The 19,518-nt window shown below is 42.3% G+C and overlaps 1 protein-coding gene across 1 annotated transcript in view; it reads right to left on the bottom strand.

The window, feature by feature from the left end:
• Positions 1–358: 358 nt before the first annotated feature.
• The window catches only part of LOC310942645 (ryanodine receptor 3), a gene marked incomplete at both ends in the record, with an annotated part of 89,156 nt that continues 69,996 nt past the window's right edge, over positions 359–19,518 (bottom strand). The window contains 36 exons of the mRNA XM_083908059.1: positions 359–454; positions 1,295–1,346; positions 2,391–2,491; positions 3,270–3,334; positions 3,479–3,635; positions 3,707–3,841; positions 4,749–4,895; positions 4,991–5,051; positions 5,151–5,278; positions 5,364–5,406; positions 5,977–6,107; positions 6,222–6,416; positions 6,500–6,586; positions 6,668–6,839; positions 6,919–6,977; positions 7,288–8,603; positions 8,756–8,837; positions 9,890–9,994; positions 10,086–10,214; positions 10,305–10,393; positions 10,471–10,551; positions 12,049–12,122; positions 12,263–12,339; positions 12,427–12,506; positions 12,588–12,687; positions 13,185–13,241; positions 13,329–13,380; positions 13,483–13,592; positions 14,451–14,547; positions 16,147–16,259; positions 17,018–17,152; positions 17,251–17,310; positions 17,445–17,615; positions 18,715–18,807; positions 18,922–19,009; positions 19,118–19,358. Coding sequence (XP_083764185.1) covers positions 359–454; positions 1,295–1,346; positions 2,391–2,491; positions 3,270–3,334; positions 3,479–3,635; positions 3,707–3,841; positions 4,749–4,895; positions 4,991–5,051; positions 5,151–5,278; positions 5,364–5,406; positions 5,977–6,107; positions 6,222–6,416; positions 6,500–6,586; positions 6,668–6,839; positions 6,919–6,977; positions 7,288–8,603; positions 8,756–8,837; positions 9,890–9,994; positions 10,086–10,214; positions 10,305–10,393; positions 10,471–10,551; positions 12,049–12,122; positions 12,263–12,339; positions 12,427–12,506; positions 12,588–12,687; positions 13,185–13,241; positions 13,329–13,380; positions 13,483–13,592; positions 14,451–14,547; positions 16,147–16,259; positions 17,018–17,152; positions 17,251–17,310; positions 17,445–17,615; positions 18,715–18,807; positions 18,922–19,009; positions 19,118–19,358 — 4,979 coding nt within the window. The remainder of the gene's footprint in view (positions 455–1,294; positions 1,347–2,390; positions 2,492–3,269; positions 3,335–3,478; positions 3,636–3,706; positions 3,842–4,748; positions 4,896–4,990; positions 5,052–5,150; positions 5,279–5,363; positions 5,407–5,976; positions 6,108–6,221; positions 6,417–6,499; positions 6,587–6,667; positions 6,840–6,918; positions 6,978–7,287; positions 8,604–8,755; positions 8,838–9,889; positions 9,995–10,085; positions 10,215–10,304; positions 10,394–10,470; positions 10,552–12,048; positions 12,123–12,262; positions 12,340–12,426; positions 12,507–12,587; positions 12,688–13,184; positions 13,242–13,328; positions 13,381–13,482; positions 13,593–14,450; positions 14,548–16,146; positions 16,260–17,017; positions 17,153–17,250; positions 17,311–17,444; positions 17,616–18,714; positions 18,808–18,921; positions 19,010–19,117; positions 19,359–19,518) is intronic.

Here is a 19,518-nt window from a genome sequence, read left to right as displayed (position 1 = left end):
ACGCACACACACGCACGCACACACAACCCAGTGTTTCTCAAAAAAGACAAGAAAATAAATAAAAATTGTGCAATGAGTTGGGGTTATGTGGAGTAAAAAAGGCAACACACTTTCCCAAACAAAGAAAAAGAATCATGTCTTAGCGAGGTCATTTTCTTCTGCACCAACACGAAGAACTTTTCTCTTACTGTAGATAAAAAGTATGTCTGCCTCGCCTCTCTGCGTCGGTCGTGATGACCGTGTGTGTGTGTGTACTGTTGTCGTCCAGAAGCTGCATGTAGGTACTACATGTTATTCCAGCAGCCCACTTTGACATGGATACAGAGGTAAAGAGCTCTATACGAGGTACGACCGTCCTCTATCCCAGCTGATCTTCGTACTGTTTGCGGAAGCAGTCTCCGGCCGGGAAGAAATCCCAGCATCGCTCCTGGTACATCTTCCACACATATGACTCCTGCAAACACACACACACACACATACACAGTCACACGTTGATCTATGGCATTTGTAGTCGTGATATAAAATAGCAATAACTGTGCACAAGTCAAAACATAGAAACGAGCCGAGTGAAATTTGAACTGTGACTATACTACTTATTATATATATACATATATATATACATATATATATATATATATATACATATATATATACATATATATATATATATATATATATATATGTATATATATGTATTTCACACATTTCACAAATTCAATCTGAGTTTAAATTTTAGAGCCAAAATGCTGTGATCTAACGGCGATAGATAGATAGATAGATAGATAGATAGATAGATAGATAGATAGATAGACAGACAATGATAGATAGATAGATAGATAGATAGATAGATAGATAGATAGATAGATAGATAGATAGATAGAACGATAGATAGATAGATAGATAGATAGATAGATAGATAGATAGATAGATAGATAGATAGATAGATAGATAGAACGATAGATAGAACGATAGATAGAATGATAGATAGAACGATAGATAGAACGATAGAACGATAGATAGATAGATAGATAGATAGATAGATAGATAGATAGATAGATAGATAGATAGATAGATAGATAGATAGATAGATAGATAGATAGATAGATAGACAGATGACCGATAAATAGAGAGGTAGATAGAACGATAGATAGAACGATAGATAGAACGATAGAACGATAGAACGATAGATAGATAGATAGATAGATAGATAGATAGATAGATAGATAGACAGACAGATAGATGACCGATAAATAAACAGACAGATAGAACGATAGATAGATAGACAGATAGATACCTGGCCTGTGTGCTCTGTCTCGTCCTTGTTGATAAGGTACATCAGGAAAAACCTGACAATGACAGAAAAAAAACGTAAATATCGAGATAAAAAGTCTTCACAGTTAAACCCTGTTGTCCTGCTCCAGCACACCTGATTCAAATGGTCAGCTGATTAGTGACCTCCACTGATAACGAGCCTGATTTGAAAAAGGTGTGTTGGAGCACTGACAGAACTACAGAACAGACAGATTAGAGGAGGCTCCTTTGATTTATGAACCCTATATTTAGCAGAAATGTCACACACTAAAAAAAAAAGCATCCATATCTTTGTCACAGCATCACCTGTTGTTTCCCAAAAAAAAAAAAAAAAAAATCAAGTGTAATTGGCAGCGGCCGCTGTCTATCTGTGGGCGTCACAGCACGCCGACAATCCTGATGAATACTGCATGAGAGAGCACGTCGCCATCATCGCCCAAACCTATTTTCCCAATAAAGTTCACGGCATGAAATAGTAATGAAGCGAAATAATGAGGCCGCTCTCATAGCCCTGTGGTCAGCTGACAGACAAGAGTGGATGGACTCATATATCCTTCTATTGTCCACGGGGCATCACAGAGGGAGGAGGAAACATGGAGGCGGGTGGAAAGAAGCGATCTGGATTAACACACGTCAACGCATGACGCGTTTTCATGACGACTGACCGGAAAAAAGACGAGCGTGACGTCATGTTTACGTGCCGCGACACCGGAGTCCAGGCACCGTTTACCAGTTGGCGCCGTTAGCTGCATTAGCTTCTCTTATCGCCGTTAGCGCGCCTACAGTCGAACTGGAGCGGTCTGTTTCTTAAACGAAAAGAGCAGCGCTACAAATGACCAGCGTACCTGTGTGCCGCGTATGTGCGCCTCTGTTTTTAAAGTTTATCGTTACTTAAGAGACTCGTTTTAACGATCCGGAGGCACGTAAACATGACGTCATGCGCGTCCTTTTCCAGTCAGTTGTCGAATATATACATATGTATGAATGTTTGTACATATACACATATATTATATTATAATAATAGTATTATATGTATATATATATATATATATACACATATATAAAAGTGAGATACTTACAGGTAGTTGGCCAAATTGTGCTCTTGTAAGGTGTGAGTCTCAAAGCCGTGTGGCGTGGTGTCGAAATAGTCATTACCGATCCCACAGATGAAACACTTGGTCTGCGGACAGGAAATGACAAGGAGGATTATGGGATACATGAGATAATATTAAAAACCCTTCAACACCGAGCGAGCGTGTCACAGACGACGAAGTGCACATTTGCGCTATCGGAAAAATTCAGACGGTTTCAGAGGGCTCAAAAGTGGCACGTCTTTGGACGTTGGGACATTTTAAATGCGTTTTACACTGTTCCAATTTCAAATTTAACACGCGAAATCTGGCGTTCATGTCCAACTACGGTGTTTTTTTTCAAAGTAAACCGTTGTTTTTCTTCATTTTAAATTTAAAATTGTTCATACACTATTTCGACGTGCAGTAAGTTGTAAATAAATGCCAGATATTGAACGTTATTCTGGAAAAATGGACAAAAACACTAACTCACAGGGCATTTTCTGGTCCTTTTATGATTAAAATAAGCACAACAAAAAAAAAAAAAAAAAAGAAAAAAGTCCACTGCAGGCGAACATTTTGAGGCTTATTTCTTAAAGGGTTTAACATAGTAAATTAATTTGAAGGGGGTCAATGTCTAACCATTAGTGATGTCATCAGGGTCTTCTGTGCTGATTTATTTCTAACATGTCTAAAGTTGGGAGATATCTTGTCTCTGAAATATACCATACCAAGAAAGATTCTCTGTAATTCTTTCTCTAGGGAGTCACTCTAAGACGTCATAGGACGAAAAAAAACCACATCTCATGTTCTCCCTCCTCTTTCTCCCCTGAACCTGCTGCGTCTGTGCTCAGGGACGTCACGGGTGAAAATGAAACGCTCTCTCACCTCCATGTCCTCTTTGACCTGCTCCTGCTGGTCTCTCAGCTCTCCGAAGGCATCGATGATCAAACCTGCGATCGCAGAAGAAGAAGAGTGCAGTGAGCATAATAATACATCATACGGCACCTGCACCACGATCTTACACCGCTCTCCTCCTCCCGGACGACCTTCATTTGACCTGTGGGGGAAAGAGCACTCAATCAGTCTGAGCTCACCCTGAATAATGGCCAGCAGGATGACAATGACAAAGAAGAAGAAGGTGATGTCAAAAAGGATCCGGTAGAGCTCGTAAGGGTCACCGGCCGGATCCTCAATCTCGTCGCCGATGCCGCCTCCCGCTCTCACGCCGACGTACATGTGGAACAGGTAGCACTGTGTGCAAAGAGAGAGTCAGGACATCATGTAAAGGTGGATATGTGGAATTTTTTATGGGGAACATTTACCGTCATCATGTCGTCGCACTTCATGTCGGGCTCGTCGTCGTCCTCGCTCTTGTTGTAGAACTTCCTGAAGAAGTTGAAGGCCACCACAGTGTAGAGGTAGACCACCACTGCCAGCAGGCCCACCGTCAACACCAGCTGCAGAGAGTAAAACACGGGGAAAAACAACTTAGAATTAGTTGGAAATTCCAAATTTCACAGCCGACTCTGGCTCTCACATTGATTTACTCGCGATCCTACGCAGCAACAATGGTGGAAGCAGCAGCAGCAGCAGCGGCAGTGAATTTGGATTGACAGCTTGATTGATCTGCCCACAGGCGGCTGAATGTGGGAGGCAATTTTCTCGCCGCCTAAACCAATCGGGTGTGCATCCACCTTTGGAGATTGAGGTGGCACAAACACCATCACAGACGCTTTTTGTCTTGTGCCTCAGGTCAGTCGACTTAACGGCCGTCGCGAAAGGGGTGAAGACTTTTTGAGGCGTTTCAAGTCAAATTGAATCAAAGTGATTCCTTCACTTGCATCTTCCACCATTTCTATTCACTTATGTCTCGACAGAGAGAAGTATATGACATTTAATAAAGCATAACTTCTTCTAAGACCCTGCACTGCACAAAGGAATGTATCTGTTTTTCTGCAAAAAATCTGCAATTTTTTTTGTTTTCAAAATTAAAAGTCACACTTTTATTGATCAAAAGAGCTGCAAAATAAATATAAAATAAAGTCAAGACATTGACAAGATTAGAAATAATGATTTTTATTCAAAATAATAATTTAAACCCTAATTGCACAAGGGTTTTCTAATCATCCAATAGCCTTCTAACGCGATTAGCAAACACAATGTACGATTAGAACACTGGAAATGGGCCTCTATACACCTATGTACATATTCCATTAAAAACCAGACGTTTGCAGCTTGAATAGTCGTTTACCATAATTAACAATCACACCAGCAGTTGTTTAGTCCATATAAGTGTAAAAAATGTAGTAAAATGAGTCTGCAGTGACCCCTCCTGCTTAGAAGAAGACCTGCGTTTCTCCTCACCTGTTTGCCGTTGTGCGTGACAGACGACAGGATGGTGCGCAGCGTCTTGAAGCCCATGGCGATGTCCAGAAGATGGGCGGCGAAGAAGAAGTTGTTGTAGTGGCCCAGGATGGACATGGTGGTGTACCATACGAGATACAGGAAAGACTGGCAGAGATAAACCAAACAAACCACAAAACGACAGGATTATTAGAATCTGACAGACAAAAAACACACACACACATGAATCATTCCTTACTCACGTTGTCTGTAAACACCACTCCCAATTTCCAGACGTGGTATTTTGTGTCGATTGAGCTTAACCTGCGCAGCAGACGGAGATATTGATATGAGAGGTCCACATTTTTTTTCTAGGACTTTCTATTTTTGGTGTGTCTGCGCTCAATCAATCTAATCTCTCACCACAGCACCAGCGAAGCTTCCTTGGTGACCGTTTCCTCTGTGGGGTTGAAGTCCAGGGCACTTTTATCCAGGCCCAGCAGCTCTGCTATCCTCTCTGCTCCGTACAGGTCACCGTACTTTTTGATCACCTACAAAACAGCGGGGGGTCAGAGGAGAGGACGACGCTGTAATGTTGTCATTTTATTGATAAATAAAAAGATTTGATTTACTTACTTTCCGTTTGACAAATTTATCCCAGTAGTTGTTTGGGAAGGAACTGATAAAAAAAAGAAAGAATAAACACAAAATAAGGGTTTATGCAGGACATTTAATCTCTTCTGTATATACACTACTGTTCAAAAGCTTGGGCTCACTTAGAAATGTCCTTATTTTTGAAGGAATAGCACTTCAATATAACATTAAATGACTCAGAAACACACTCAATACATTGTTAATGTGGTAATGTTCTAGCTGCAAACGTCTGGTTTTTAATGGAATATGTACATAGGTGTATAGAGGCACATTTCCAGTGTTCTAATGGTACATTGTGTTTGCTAATCGTGTTAGAAGGCTATTGGATGATTAGAAAACCCTTGAAAACCCTTGTGCAATGATGTTAGCGCAGCTGAAAACTGTTTTGCTGGTTCTTTGACCAAAGGGCAAAATTATTATTTTGAATAAAAATCATTATCTTGTCAATGTCTTGACTATATTTTCTATTCATTTTGCAACTCTTTTGATGAATAAATGTGTGACTTTTAATAGAAAACACAAAAAAAATTGTATCGGTGACCCCAAACTTTTGAACGGTAGTGCAAACAACAGAGTAGACAGTTTAATAACTCACGGTGTGTTGATAACCAGTCTGTCCCACTGTCCTTTGATGTCATCGTCCGACGGCTGTTCGGTGATGTAGAGGCCGGCGAACTCCAGCTTTCTCGCAATCTCCTTCTCACGTTTGAAAACCACCAGCGGCACCTGTGACGCACACAATTCAGCTGCGTCATCATTGGGCCACAACAAGCTCACGATATCCCTGTCCATAATAATACACTGTTTATGCCAAAAACTGTTTTGGGGTGTTTTCTGCACCTTTAGGTAGTAGTATCCCACTACACACAAGAAAGATATGATAGTGTGCAGTATCGCCAGACAGCGAAGCGTTGGAGCCATGTAGCCCGTGCTCTCCTGCAGGACAAAGTATTCAAGCGCCCCTTCTTCCTCCTCCTCCCCAGCTTTGCCTCGACCATTCCAGGGGTCTTCATCATCCGAGTAATCACCAGTTACCTGAAACGTGGGATTTTTTTTAAAGCGATGAAAGCGTAATTATAATCTTGCGTGTAAGTAAGTCGCTCAACCCCGGAACTTACTTTGTAGAAGAGCAAAATGAAGTTGATGGCAAAGGCAACAAAAAGTGCCAGGAAACGGAGGTTGTAGAAGTTTCTGGCAAGGTAGTTCTGAGAAAATAACAATATGGATATCAATATTAACATACTTAATGTGGATTATATCAGACAACTGTGAGGTAAATGTCTCACCAGCATCTTAGTCTGGTAGATTTCCAAGCCAGCGAAGAAGCTGGCCATGAAGGCCTCTGGTGGTTCTTTCCTCTGGCCGATCCTCTTCTTTGGGGCTTTCTTCTCCACTGAGCGCTCTGGAGGGGCTTCATCTTTGGCCTTGTCGCGATCCTTCTTCTCACCATCATCTGAGCTGTAACAGTAAAAATCCTCCGTTAGTGACACATAGACACTCACGCGTTTGCCACAGAGGATGAACAAAGGATACTCACTCTCCTTTCTCTGAATCCGACTTGTATTCTCCGTTGGTAACCCTCTTCTTTGCAGCCATCTGTAAAAATATATATATATATGTTATATATATCTACATTGACCAGAGAAGGTTTATGGACGCTATGAAGGAGGACATGAGGACAGACGGACTGGTACCAGCAGCGTGGAGGCAAGAAACGTCAATCACACTGTGACCTGTTTACAGGCACGTCACTTTACTAACGGAATACTGTCTGTCATAAAGGGTTGCGTGGAGCCGACAGGATTAATCAGCCTTGTTAATATTGAAACGTTACACACTCCAACTCTAAAGTGCACTATGAAGACCAATAGATCATCTTTCCTTCTGACTTCACATGATTACTGACCTGTGCCTTCTTCTGCTTGACGGCACTGGCAATAGATGGAGCATCTCCCACCACCACCTCAGACACATCCCCCAACCCTGGCTCAGCCCCATGCTTCCCCTCCTTCTTGGGCTGCATGTTGAGCAGCTCAGCCATCAGGTCGGCCTCTGCTGCGTCCCCCTGAGCCATCTGACCCATCTCTGCCAACGCGGCCGCTTCACTTGCCTCCATCTTCTCTGCCTCTAACACATCCCCATGAATGCCAAACTGAGTGGGATCGGGCATGTTTCCCAAAATATCTGTCACCTTCATGTTCTTCGCTCCTTCAACGAAGCCGCCGCCGAACATAGTGGTCCACAGAATATGGAAGAAACCCCAAATTAGGCTGTAGATGAAGTGGAAGAGTCCCGTGATGATCATCCAGAAGAAGGAGAAGAAGCTTCGCACCATCTCCTTCACACTCATCTTCTTGAATTTCCTGTACTGTCTCCTCATGCTCTTGAGAGTTAGCATTTGCCGGAATTGACACAGGTTTTTTCTCATGGAAATGCAGGCGATTGTGAAGGCAGAGGAGGACTCCATCATCATGTTCTCCTCATCTTCTTCCTCCTCCTGGTTCTCTACGACACTCTGCTTGTCCTCTTCATCTTCGTCAGAGCGCTCCACTGGGTCTGGCTCTGAAATCTGCGAGGCCAGCTGCATCTCAAAGATGGTGTCCTCACAGAAGTTGACAAAGAGCTCCATTTTCTCACTCTCTCCGCCCTCGTTGACGACATCGAAGATGAACTGCCTCTTGGACTCCTTCACCTGAGGCTTCTCCCACTGGGTACGACTCGACTCGCTGATCTCGAAGTAGACTCTCTCAATGCGCTTGGCTCCACCCATTATCTCAATACGCCCCAAATAGGGCTCAAAATAGCTGAGAACACTCTCAGCCAGGTCGAGGAAGGTCGAGAGGCGAGCGTCGTGGGGCATGTGCTCGGAGAGGTTCATCAGCAACACGGCAACATTAAATCCAATGTCCTTGGCAGGCTCGTGAAATCTCTCCACAAACTGCGTGTAGTTGAACATGTCGTTCTCGTCGGCTTCGGCGCAAGAGAGGAGAAACTCGATCTCCGACTGCGAGTATTGCTTCTGGTTCTCCATGGACTTCTGGAAATCCTTCTTTGAGATGATCCCTTTGCTCTCGCGGTCGTACTCCCGGAAGCTGTCGGACGTGGTTAAATCCTTCAACTTGAGGAACATGTCAAAGAATTTCAGGATCATCTCCACGTTGCTCGAAGATTCCACCAACGTGTCGACCATTTGTTTGCCAATGGTGCCATTGACAACGTTACCTGTGAGGGGGGGGGGGGGGGGGAACAAATGTGTGTCAGCAAACACAGGCAACACTCTCCAAACAGATTAAGCAACGCTGCTGCTGTAAATATTTGATTACAACCCGAGCAGCACAAGAATCTGTTTGACGGAGGCCTCAAAAAAAGTCAACCTTCGAGAAGAGAGAGCATCATAACGATCATGTCCTTGTGCAGGTCCAGCAGCTCCTTCAGTACTTCAATCTGACTGGAGTCCTGTTAGAGGAGGACAGAGAAGAGAAAACCCTGTGAATCACACAGATTACACACCTCCAAAGAGACGTAGTCTCCATAACCACAAGTTGAACTTGGAGAGATCATCGCTGTGTTTGATTGTGAGGAGCCTGGGTGGAGCCCCCAGAAGGCACTTCTAGGGAACGACCATACATCAGCACCAGTGTTAATATTATTTTACCACCTAGAAGCAGATGGTTCGGTCAGTCTGACTCATTTAGTGTGTCGGTGGAGACTGTATTTAGCCGATGTCATAAATCTGAGGCATAAGTTCATGATTTCAATTTAAAACTCCACCTGCGCTCTACTCCATCCTGGCTCCCACTGTCAAATTAAGATAAGGTGAGACGGGTGGATTTTTAACCACTCTTGCCATTGGGGGGGGACTATCGCAGATGAAGTCATGTATCATACGGCTGATTTGGAGACACTGCAGTGAGTGCAGGTGTTATTCTTTAGTCTGGAGAGCCCTCTAGTGGTAAAGATAAATTTTAAAGAAGCCTCTGGCAATGACAAATAAAGATGGATAGATAGATAGATAGATAGATAGATAGATAGATAGATAGATAGATAGATAGATAGATAGATAGATAGATAGATAGATAGATAGATAGATAGATAGATAGATAGATAGATAGATAGATAGATAGATAGATAGATAGATAGATAGACAGAACCATAGATAGATAGAATGATAGAACAATAGAACGATAGATAGATAGAACGATAGATAGAACGATAGATAGAACGATAGATAGAACGATAGAACGATAGATAGATAGATAGATAGATAGATAGATAGATAGATAGATAGATAGATAGATAGATAGATAGATAGATAGATAGATAGAGCAATAGAACGATAGATAGACGGATAGAACCATAGATAGATAGAACGATAGAACGATAGATAGAACGAACGATAGATAGATAGATAGATAGATAGATAGATAGATAGATAGATAGATAGATAGATAGATAGATAGATAGATAGATAGATAGATAGATAGATAGATAGATAGATAGATAGATACCTGGGATAATTTCATCTGCATGTTGGCAAAAACATGAAGGAACCCAACCACAGCATCCCACAGCCTGCTATGAGCCAGACTCTGCTGGTTCCCAATACACGGACCCTGGAGCAAGCACAGAGCAGATTGCAGGTTCAGAGATTATATGCCTACGCTGTAATTATTAATATTTTTTGGATGTATTGTGATGTTGTACCTGTATATACTCTGTTAAAGAGTTGAAGACCTGCTTGGCCACTGACAGCGCTTTGGAGAAGTTTCTTTGACCGGCCTCGTCGATGACATCCTTACCCGAGTAGTACCAGTAGAAATCACTGATGGATTCCTAAAGGAAAAAAAAAAAACATAAAAAATATAACTAAAAGGACAATGGGCATATAATATGAAGTGTATTTATATATTATAAAAATGACACCTGGAGTCTTAGCAAGTAGTCGACGGTGCTTATGATGATGTTGACTGTCGTCGTGTTCCCTGTCTGAGTCCTCAGAAAATTCTGAAAATCTATAAAAGAAAAATCACAGGTCGCAGAGGAGTATGTTCACACTTTGTTGTGTTGTCGTTAAAAAGAGTCCACCTACCGTTGTTGTGGCCTTCACAGAGAAGCTGCAGAAACCTAAAGAGGTCCTTCGTGAACTCATCGTTCTGCAGTACCTTGGAACCTGGGGACAGTTAAATGAGTTGAACTCCTCTCTTAACTCTCATCTCTTTTTGTGATAAGAAAGTCAGAGACGCGTCACTGTGATGTCAGTACAGGCATCAGAGCTTGCATAGCTTTCACTTCCTCATAAAGCTACTACACTTACAGTTTCACAACAAACAAAATAAAGGTAGAGTGCATCACTTTTACAAAGGAAAATAAGGTTTGTAGCAGGAATAAAACTTAGCTAAGCCTTTTTTTTTTTTTTATATCTTAGCACACGCTGGTTTGTACCATTAAATATAAGACATGTAAAAGGTGCTGCACAAATTAAAAGCACCAACATCTTACAAAAGAAGATTTGAGTCGGTTTAAAGGCGCCAGACCATGGACTGAACAATCCAAATGTTAAAGAAGCATGCATGTGTTCTTTCAGTCCATGGTACACAGAAGGTGGTTTTGCATTCAGGACAAAGGAGGAGGAGAAGGAAGGAGGAGGAAGGAGGGAAATGAGGGTAGGGAGTCGGGAATTTGAACGGGGGGAGCAATCACGATGTCAGCATTGCACTGAATGAGTAAAATCTAAACCATGTATTTACCCCGCTCACTCACGTTGACTGCGACCGATGACATAAAAAAGTATGACCAGAGGAAAACAAACAAACAAACAAACAAACAAACAAACAAACAAACAAACAAAACAGAAGCAGACATAAGCAAAGGAGAAGACATTGAGATTCATTTAGAAGGAGTTGGAACAGGAGAGAATGACAACACTATAGATATATATGTAACATACTCACACTGATTTGCAACACTGACATAGGACTACGGATAAACCATGTGTTACATTAAAGTCTGCTCACTCGGCAGGTGTTTGGACTACGTCTCACAGTTACCATCACTTATGCCTGAGCTTATGTGGTGAGGAATGAGTTGGGGGAAAAAAGGCATGAGAGCAAATTTATTCATGTACTGTATGCAACCCATCAGATTAAACAGAGGCCTCTGATCACGAGTGGATTTTGTGTGCGTGTAGCTTTTGCGACTGTGGTCTTTTTAAGGTGGCGGACAGGGCCCAGACAGGACTTAAACATACAGTAGCACAGGTTTACATGCAGTGAGGCACAACGTGACGCCCGAGAAGCAAACGTGACATGGCGATGGGGGCGGGGTTAATATGTCAAAGAAATTAAAGAGCTAATATTAATGCTGCACCGTTTTTGTCTTGAGGCGGGAACTGAAGCACAATAACACCCAAATGAGTCAAAATGAGACACATCATGTCAAGACAACATTTCTGCAGTGAATATGTCACTAAATAATTAATGTGGGATTCAAGCGAGCCTGAGTTGCCATTGTGGTTTGGACCACATTCTGTAAAACCAACAATATTAAGCGACAACAAAGAGTAGGCTCTATTTCATTGATGCATGCTGTGTCGCACCATGTATCAGTATGAGCAGAGTCTCCTAGAAGTAAATCAAATCGTCTTCTTTTTGTTATCAACCTCACTTACTTGATCCTTCTTCAGTTACCATTCCCAGACCCTCCGCTTTGTTTTGCCTTTCAAAAGCGTTCAAGTCCAGAACGCTAAAAGAGATCAGGGACAAAAGCCGAGCTCCGATTAACTGCGTTCATGTTTTACTGTGTACAATTAAGACATTTACGATTAATGGGGTGTAATCCCATTACAGTAAGTCCTTAAGCTAATAGTTTAATGGTTCCATCACCTGCACGACATCATCAGCCTAGATAAACTCTTGAAAAAGCCAACATCTCTTTTCTCCTTCAGATAGTCGAGCATTTTCTGCATCAAAATACAAGATTCAAATTAATAAACAGTTGATTTTTTGGGGGGAATTGTAAAATGTCAACATGACATGAGTCTGTGTACCTGCTGCACCACCGTGTTCCCGCCGTTCAGAATGGAGATGCCCAGTTTGAGGGTGAACGTCACGGGAGCGCCGAGTCGACCTGACGATCGCAAATCGACAAACACCACAGTCAGAGCGGGGAAGAGAGCGGACAGGCAGGAGGGTTTTGTGTTTTACTCGCCTTTGCTGGCACTGATCATCTGCAGCACCATCTCCGCGGCCCCTCGGTCGTGAAGCCTGGCTTGCTGATACAGCATCTTTTGCTTCTCCATTTCCTTTTCCTGTAGGAGAGGAGAGCAAAGTGAATGTGTTAAACCCTTAGAACACAGAGCATTTTGGCTGTTTTTCCCCCCAATTACTATGTTTAAACATACCGAATATACAGCCGGTATAAGAATGTGCAACATATTGTGTCTTATATCCTTTTTAAGCACAACCTAGGTAATCTGATGCGGAAAAAACACTCAAAATGTTTAAAATCGGATTGAATTTGTGACATTTGGTTCACTTGGCTCATTTTTATGAACAAAAAGAAAAGAAAAACACTATTTTCTGACACAATTATTGCTACATTATATCACTGCGATATAATATGAATCATAACTTTTACTCAACAACACATAAGAAGATGAAAAAACACATTTTTAAAGGCCTGAATATGTGACACGTCTTAATATGCCCATATAAGGAGTTAATTATTCCCATAGGTACACCTGTGGCAATGATCAGTGCCACGTGAGCACTAAGGGTTAAAAATATGGGTCGAAATCAGTAGTACCTCAAATGTTTTCTCTTTTCCTTCCTCGTCCTCCTCTTCTTCACCTTCAGCACAACTCTGACAGAGAAAACGGCGTCAAGCCTGAAATACAGCGTCGCTGAAAATTGTATGTCAACAATGCAGTTGTAGAGAGACTGTAAATACCTTTGCCATCATATCTGAATATGCAATATACAAAGGATCCTCGTCCAAAGAACTAAAGAGAAATTAAAGTATCAGGTTAAATTAAATCTGACAATGAAGCAATATATTAGACTGAAAGTAACATCTGCTGGTTCCCATGTCAGTGTGTGTTCACCTGCACTCAGTCAGAGCGTTGTGGCTGAAATGCAGAATGAGCTGGTGGAGAGGGTCTGGCTGTTTTCTGACCTCCTCCTCTTCCTCCTCTTCCATTTTGAGCTGCGTCTTCTGGGCAAGGCCATAAAAACACTTCAAATATCGCCTCGATATCAACAGTGGAAGCTACTGAACTGAGAAATCTGGCCTATGACATCTTGTTTAACGTAGGAAAACGAAGTAGAATAGGAAAAAAGGCATGCACAATCAGACGCACGTGCACTTACATGCATAATAGAGGGTGACTCTCTGTGTTTTCTATCATAAATGTCCTGTTGTTTAGTCCTAGACCAGAGATTATATCAGACACATTGGAACTATGGACAATAATCTTCTTCTGTGATGCCCTGTGGTGTACGGCGGGCAGATTAGAATCAAAAGAAAGGTCTATTTCGTTATAGAAACACCACATTGGCACAGCAGGGTTTGTCATATTCCAATGTGCCCTCGCGATTATCTCCTGTTTCAGATGTCAGATGCGTTGGTAATCAGTCATTTGTGAATCATGAACTTAGAAAGTGCAAGCAGCTAGTGGTATGGTAAATGCCTGTATTTCTTCTGCTTACAACAAATTCAATCCATGACTGTGTCATGACGTCATGAATGTGAACATTTAGGAAAGGCAGCACGCGCACAACTTTCATAAATGTCATGACAAATTCAAAGCACTGTGGCTGCTCTCTTACCTCAGCTGAATGACACAGACTACAGCACCATTTCATGACAGCTGGCTCTGACATCAGCTGTGATGTCATGCTTGCCAACTATGACACGGCGTGACACGTGAAAAAAAACAAAAAAACACTATGGATGACTGAGTGTGACTCAGCGGTACACATCGGAACAGGAGAGTGGTTGAGGGGGAACGACGACGCTCAGCTCTCGAGCCGACAAGAAAGACGGCACCGGGGAGACGACACAAGTACTTACTGCAAGATCCTGCACTATCTTCTCCTCAAAAGAGTACTCCTCTGTTTCTATCCATATTCTCTGATAGGCCAGGAGGAAGAGGTTAATAGAACGATGCCTGAGGAAGGGTGAGAGGAGATTAGCTTGAGTTAGACTGCAAAGGATGGGAGAAGTTGCTTGTCGGAAGGGGTTAATTAGAGGTTAGTTCAGGGGTACGGGCTCATCCAACTGGTCAGAGTGGGCTATCGGAGCGCTGTTCATGCTCTCCGGCACACGGTTGCTTGAGAAACACACAAGCAAATCCAACACTCTCATGTGCGAGCAGAAATTACAATTACAGGACTAGATCAGCAACTCCCTAACTGAATCCTCAACTCTGCACCAAAAATTACATTTTAAATTTGAATTTTTTTTTCAATAATGTACTCAATATATAGCTTAATGAAAAAAAACAAACCTGAAAATACAAATGCATTTTTTTTAATTACCTCTCCCAGCCCACTTGCAGTACCTGCACATACCACAGGGAGGCTGTGGCCCAAAACCTAGGGAATCTCTGGGCTTCAAGATTAGGTTTCAAAAAGCACATCAAGCATGTATCTGCCCATCAGCAACTGTGAAAAAGTAAGCAGTAATACCACTCTCATGAGAGGTGTTACTTTCATATGTAGAGTAAATAAATAAAAGTGAGATTGATCTTCTCCTCTAGTTCTGAGCAAAAAAAAAAGCAAACTGTTATACGTTTGTATTAAAGCATTCGTTTGCGATGCATTACTGTACAGACACGGACCAGTGGAAATATCAGATGCGAGTTGAATTCTGTGCCAGAAAACCGTGCCTGGAGGAAAGCGAAGGGGTTGGTTGGAGAAAGGTAATGCCGGGTCTCAAACAGTAGCAAACGTCGGGAGGATTTGGACTACGTTACCGTCAGCATGGAGAGCAGACTGTCATAGTCTGTGTTCTCATGCATTTTCCCCAGCCAAACATGTCGATAGGCTTTCAGGAAGTAATTATTGTTTTTATGCCTGAGGGGATGAGGTACAATAGAGAGTGATCACAGAAGACAAACAACAAGGGCTTGAGCAGAGACACAAAGGAGAAAAGATGCGTGAAACTCGACATCATCCATTCCTTAAACACAACTATATTAATCCTACGTCTGCATTGTAAATACTGACTAATAATTATAAGCTTTGTTATGTCATGTTTCACTGTCATCAACCCGGAATAAAATGAGTCGTGCTGTCAGGCAGCGTTGTCTGAGCACATATTGAAGATGACCGCCCTCAGGTTGGGCCTCATAATTGTTTTCCTCCCAACTGTAGCTCTCCGTCTGACTTCTGGTGATTGAGTTACAGAGCAGCAGGGCATGAAATTGCTAGTGTCCCTCCTTTTCTTTTTTTCCCTAGTCCTTGATAACAGCTGTGGGCCAGACATTTGTCCAACAAATGGAGGAAAGAGGCGGGGGGGGGTGGGGGGGGGAGCTGTGCATTAATACACGGTCAGAACCATGAAGGAGAGAAATTAGATTCAGAGACACGAAAAAGAATGTGTGGCTGTATTTGTCCAGCACACATGAAAGATAATGCTACAGCACCTGGGTGGTACATTTTCACAAACATCTGCAAGTGTCCTGGACCTGTGGTTATGTGTTTCGCATCATTTGAAACCATCAACAGAAGAGGTGTGTGTGTGTGCATGTTGAGCAGACAGTTACCTCGGTAGATTATAGAGCGGAGCCATGCGGAAGCAGGCGACAACCGCTCTCTTCCTCTGCTTGGACAACAGCTTCTGCCAAACGCATTTTTTGGATCTCAGAGGCTGCTCCACCTAACGGGAGGAGAAGGAATCAGCGTTATCCATCAGAGCAGAGGAAACGAGATCGGTGCCGAGTACAGAACAGTGGCATTTTCACCGTGATCCGCCGCACTAAATGATGCTGCACCAAATTGGATCAGACACTTAGCTTAACGGTTTTTTTTAAGTTGGTGGAGAACGATCCTGATGTCTGTAACAGAGTAGGATATCTCGAGCATATTGTGAACGATAAAATCACTGCTGAAGAAGATATATACAGTATTCAATAAGAAGTATTTGATAAGAATTGTTCTTGTGAGAAGATTTTAAGCATAATTACTTATGTACACAACACACACAATAATCTAATACACCAGGAGTACAGGTGGCATATAATGATGCATTAAGCTCTTTTAAATGACAAGATAAATCAGATAAAGACTTCATTCTGGTCCTGTCCAGTATGTCCAGTAATATACCTTTATTTACTCTATTATTATTATTATATGAATTCCTTTGTGGAAAGTGTGAGTGAATGGTTGTTTGTCTCTATATGTGGCCCTGTGATGGAATGGCGAACTGTCCAGGGTTTTCCCAAGGTTTGTACATCACAAGCCACTTTATGAAGATGACAAACCACCATGGCCATCAAGGGCAAATGTATGCATATTTTAGACTGTTTCTATAACACCTCATATTACAATCCCAGTCTCTGGGGATGACTTGATGTATTTCACTTGATGAAGAACATCTCCTTCACACACAGGATTCTATAACTTTTGAAGCCTGACCTGCTCCAGGTTGAAGACTGCTGCAGAGATCCTCTGGATGCGGTCCACCACCCGCTCCGGGTCCGGAGGCCCCTCGCTCCTCATCACTATGTCCTTGTAGAGGTTCAGCTGCCACCTGACTGCAGGATCCTCTGACTGGGAGTGTTGTTACAGAGACGGACATCAAATACTAGTCCACAGGTGATGGCAGCTAATACGCATTTTCTGCAATACTGAAATGAAAATTCGTTCACCTTTTCTCGAAGATGCAGATTCTGATAAATGTGGTCTTTGACCTCATCGTCTGTGTCTTTCTGTGGGAGGAGCAGGAGGGAAAAAATAAAACGAATGCAAAACAAATCTCAAGCATCTCTGATTTAGAAATGCAGCGAGTTACTTATTGCGCTGTCGAGTTTACATCAGTTAACATCATTTTTTTCCCTCTCACCAGGAGGTAGCGACTCTTGGCTAAAGATATCAGCTCCTGATCCCCTGGTGTGCACATGTTGAGGCCAATTGGCAACATCTTCTTCAAAGCGGCAACGATCAGCGAGGTCTGAATGGAGTAGAACTCGCCACGCCTTTTCTTGTGCTTTCTTTCCTGGTCTTGTCCTCCAGACTAAAAATAAAAAATAAAGAAACAAATGATATGTGCTTAACAGCGCTCAAACAGATCCAATAAACATTCAGAAAAACTGTTGCACGAAAGCAGGCAGGTAGGTGAAATAAGATAAAATCAGAATAGGCTTTTGAGTGAAGTTGTGTTTTTTAGATGTAACTTTAATGAAGACACTGACTCTGATAGCCTTATTTCCTGGGGCTGCTGATTACAGAGCCTATAGCAAAGGCTTTGTCTTCCTTAGTTTTCCAACTGTACTCTGCAATAGAAAGACGGCCAGTACCAATACAAAATCTTTTTGCTTATTTTGCACGAGCAATTATCACCCATTTGAACAAAAGCCAGAGGTGACTGCAGCATTTTTTGTTACTGCGAACTGAGACACTACACTAAATCTGTGCCACTGAAGCAATTCGGGAGTCTCGCAGCTCAGCTGAAAAGCACCAACGAGTGAGTTGCATCTGTTTGAACAGCATGGTGTGAGCAGTTAAGAACAAAATCCCCCACTTTTGAGCTAAGAGTGAAGCAGCTAGCTCAAATAGTGTTTGCTCCATGATCACATGAGTTGAAGGTCTTCATAACTCATAACACATTTTATGTGTTTCCACCCAAAAAGTAATTTGGAATGACCCAGGTTACCATGCCTCACATAATCAGACGGTATGATCTACAGCTACACAGAGGATTACATTATACAGCATAGCTATACGACAAGCGTTGGATTTTCTGCATGGCAACAGGAGCATAGAAGCCAATAAGCTGATAGGTAAACATGTCATGCACCGCATCACCTTAAAGGACTATTAAGAGAGGGAGAGAGAATGAAAGAGAAGGCATTTAATGGACACTTAAAAACGTAAAAATATATCTATATATATATATAATAGTCACATGTGTGCATTCTTTACAGTTCTCTTCAGTACATTAGCATGGCAGAGAAAATGTAACCATAACATAGCTGCTCATATCTAGATTTTGATAGGACACCACACATAAATACATGGGAGACAATCTGCCACCTGAGACAGCTCATTAAAGCTCCATAATAAGGAAATTAGGCTGACGGTGATGAGGCCCGATGTGAAGGCATAAAACCTACCTTTGACATCTTGGTTTTATTATCTCCAGTCAAGAAGGACAGGTTGTTAATTTCATTCTGAACCACAAAGTTTTGCTCCTCTCGCTTGAAATTCTGAAGGGAGACAAAATGTCAAAAGAATCCACGGCACATATTTTGAGTTCTAATTAACACAATCCAAGCACTATATAACATTTGAAATATCGGACAGGAAGTGAAAGAACTCACATGTGACTTGCACCAGAGGATAAAAATCTCTGCGACCATTCTGAAGAGGTCGTTCGAATCCGCATCCGGTTCTTTGAGCCACCTGGACCTGCAGCAGCAAAAAATAATAGTGTGTCTGTAAACACTGTAATCTGCTCCGTCTTCCCTGAAATACACATTTAAGAGAATTCGATCCTCTGCTCTTTGACGTACTGACCTGTTGTTGTCCACATAGCGGATCAGCATGGGGTAAAAGGCATAGAGGTCCCTGCAGAGGACAGCGAACTCGTCCAGGATGAGTAGCTCAGCCTCCTGGGTGTCTCCCTTACTGTCTGCCTTCAGCAGCTCCTCCTCAGCCACCACCTTCACCGTCTTCTTCTTGAGCTTCTCCAACGTGGGCAGGAAGTGGCTCTTCAGTAGGTCGGCACGGGCCTTGCTGATGATGGGTTGCACATATACTGAGCGATGAAAAAGAGACAGAAAAGTATTAACAGTTGTCCTCGCAATGCCAACGCAGGCTGAAACCGGATCTGTAATTGTACAGGAGAAAAGGTTTCTCTCTTTTATTGAGTCAATAAAGAAATACAACTGTGTGTTCGTGTCAATGTATGAAAACTG

The sequence above is a fragment of the Microchirus variegatus genome (genome assembly GCF_963457635.1).
Source record: "Microchirus variegatus genome assembly, chromosome: 21".
Classification (NCBI taxonomy): Eukaryota; Metazoa; Chordata; class Actinopteri; order Pleuronectiformes; family Soleidae; genus Microchirus; species Microchirus variegatus.
This window is presented reverse-complemented; position numbering and strand designations above follow the sequence as displayed.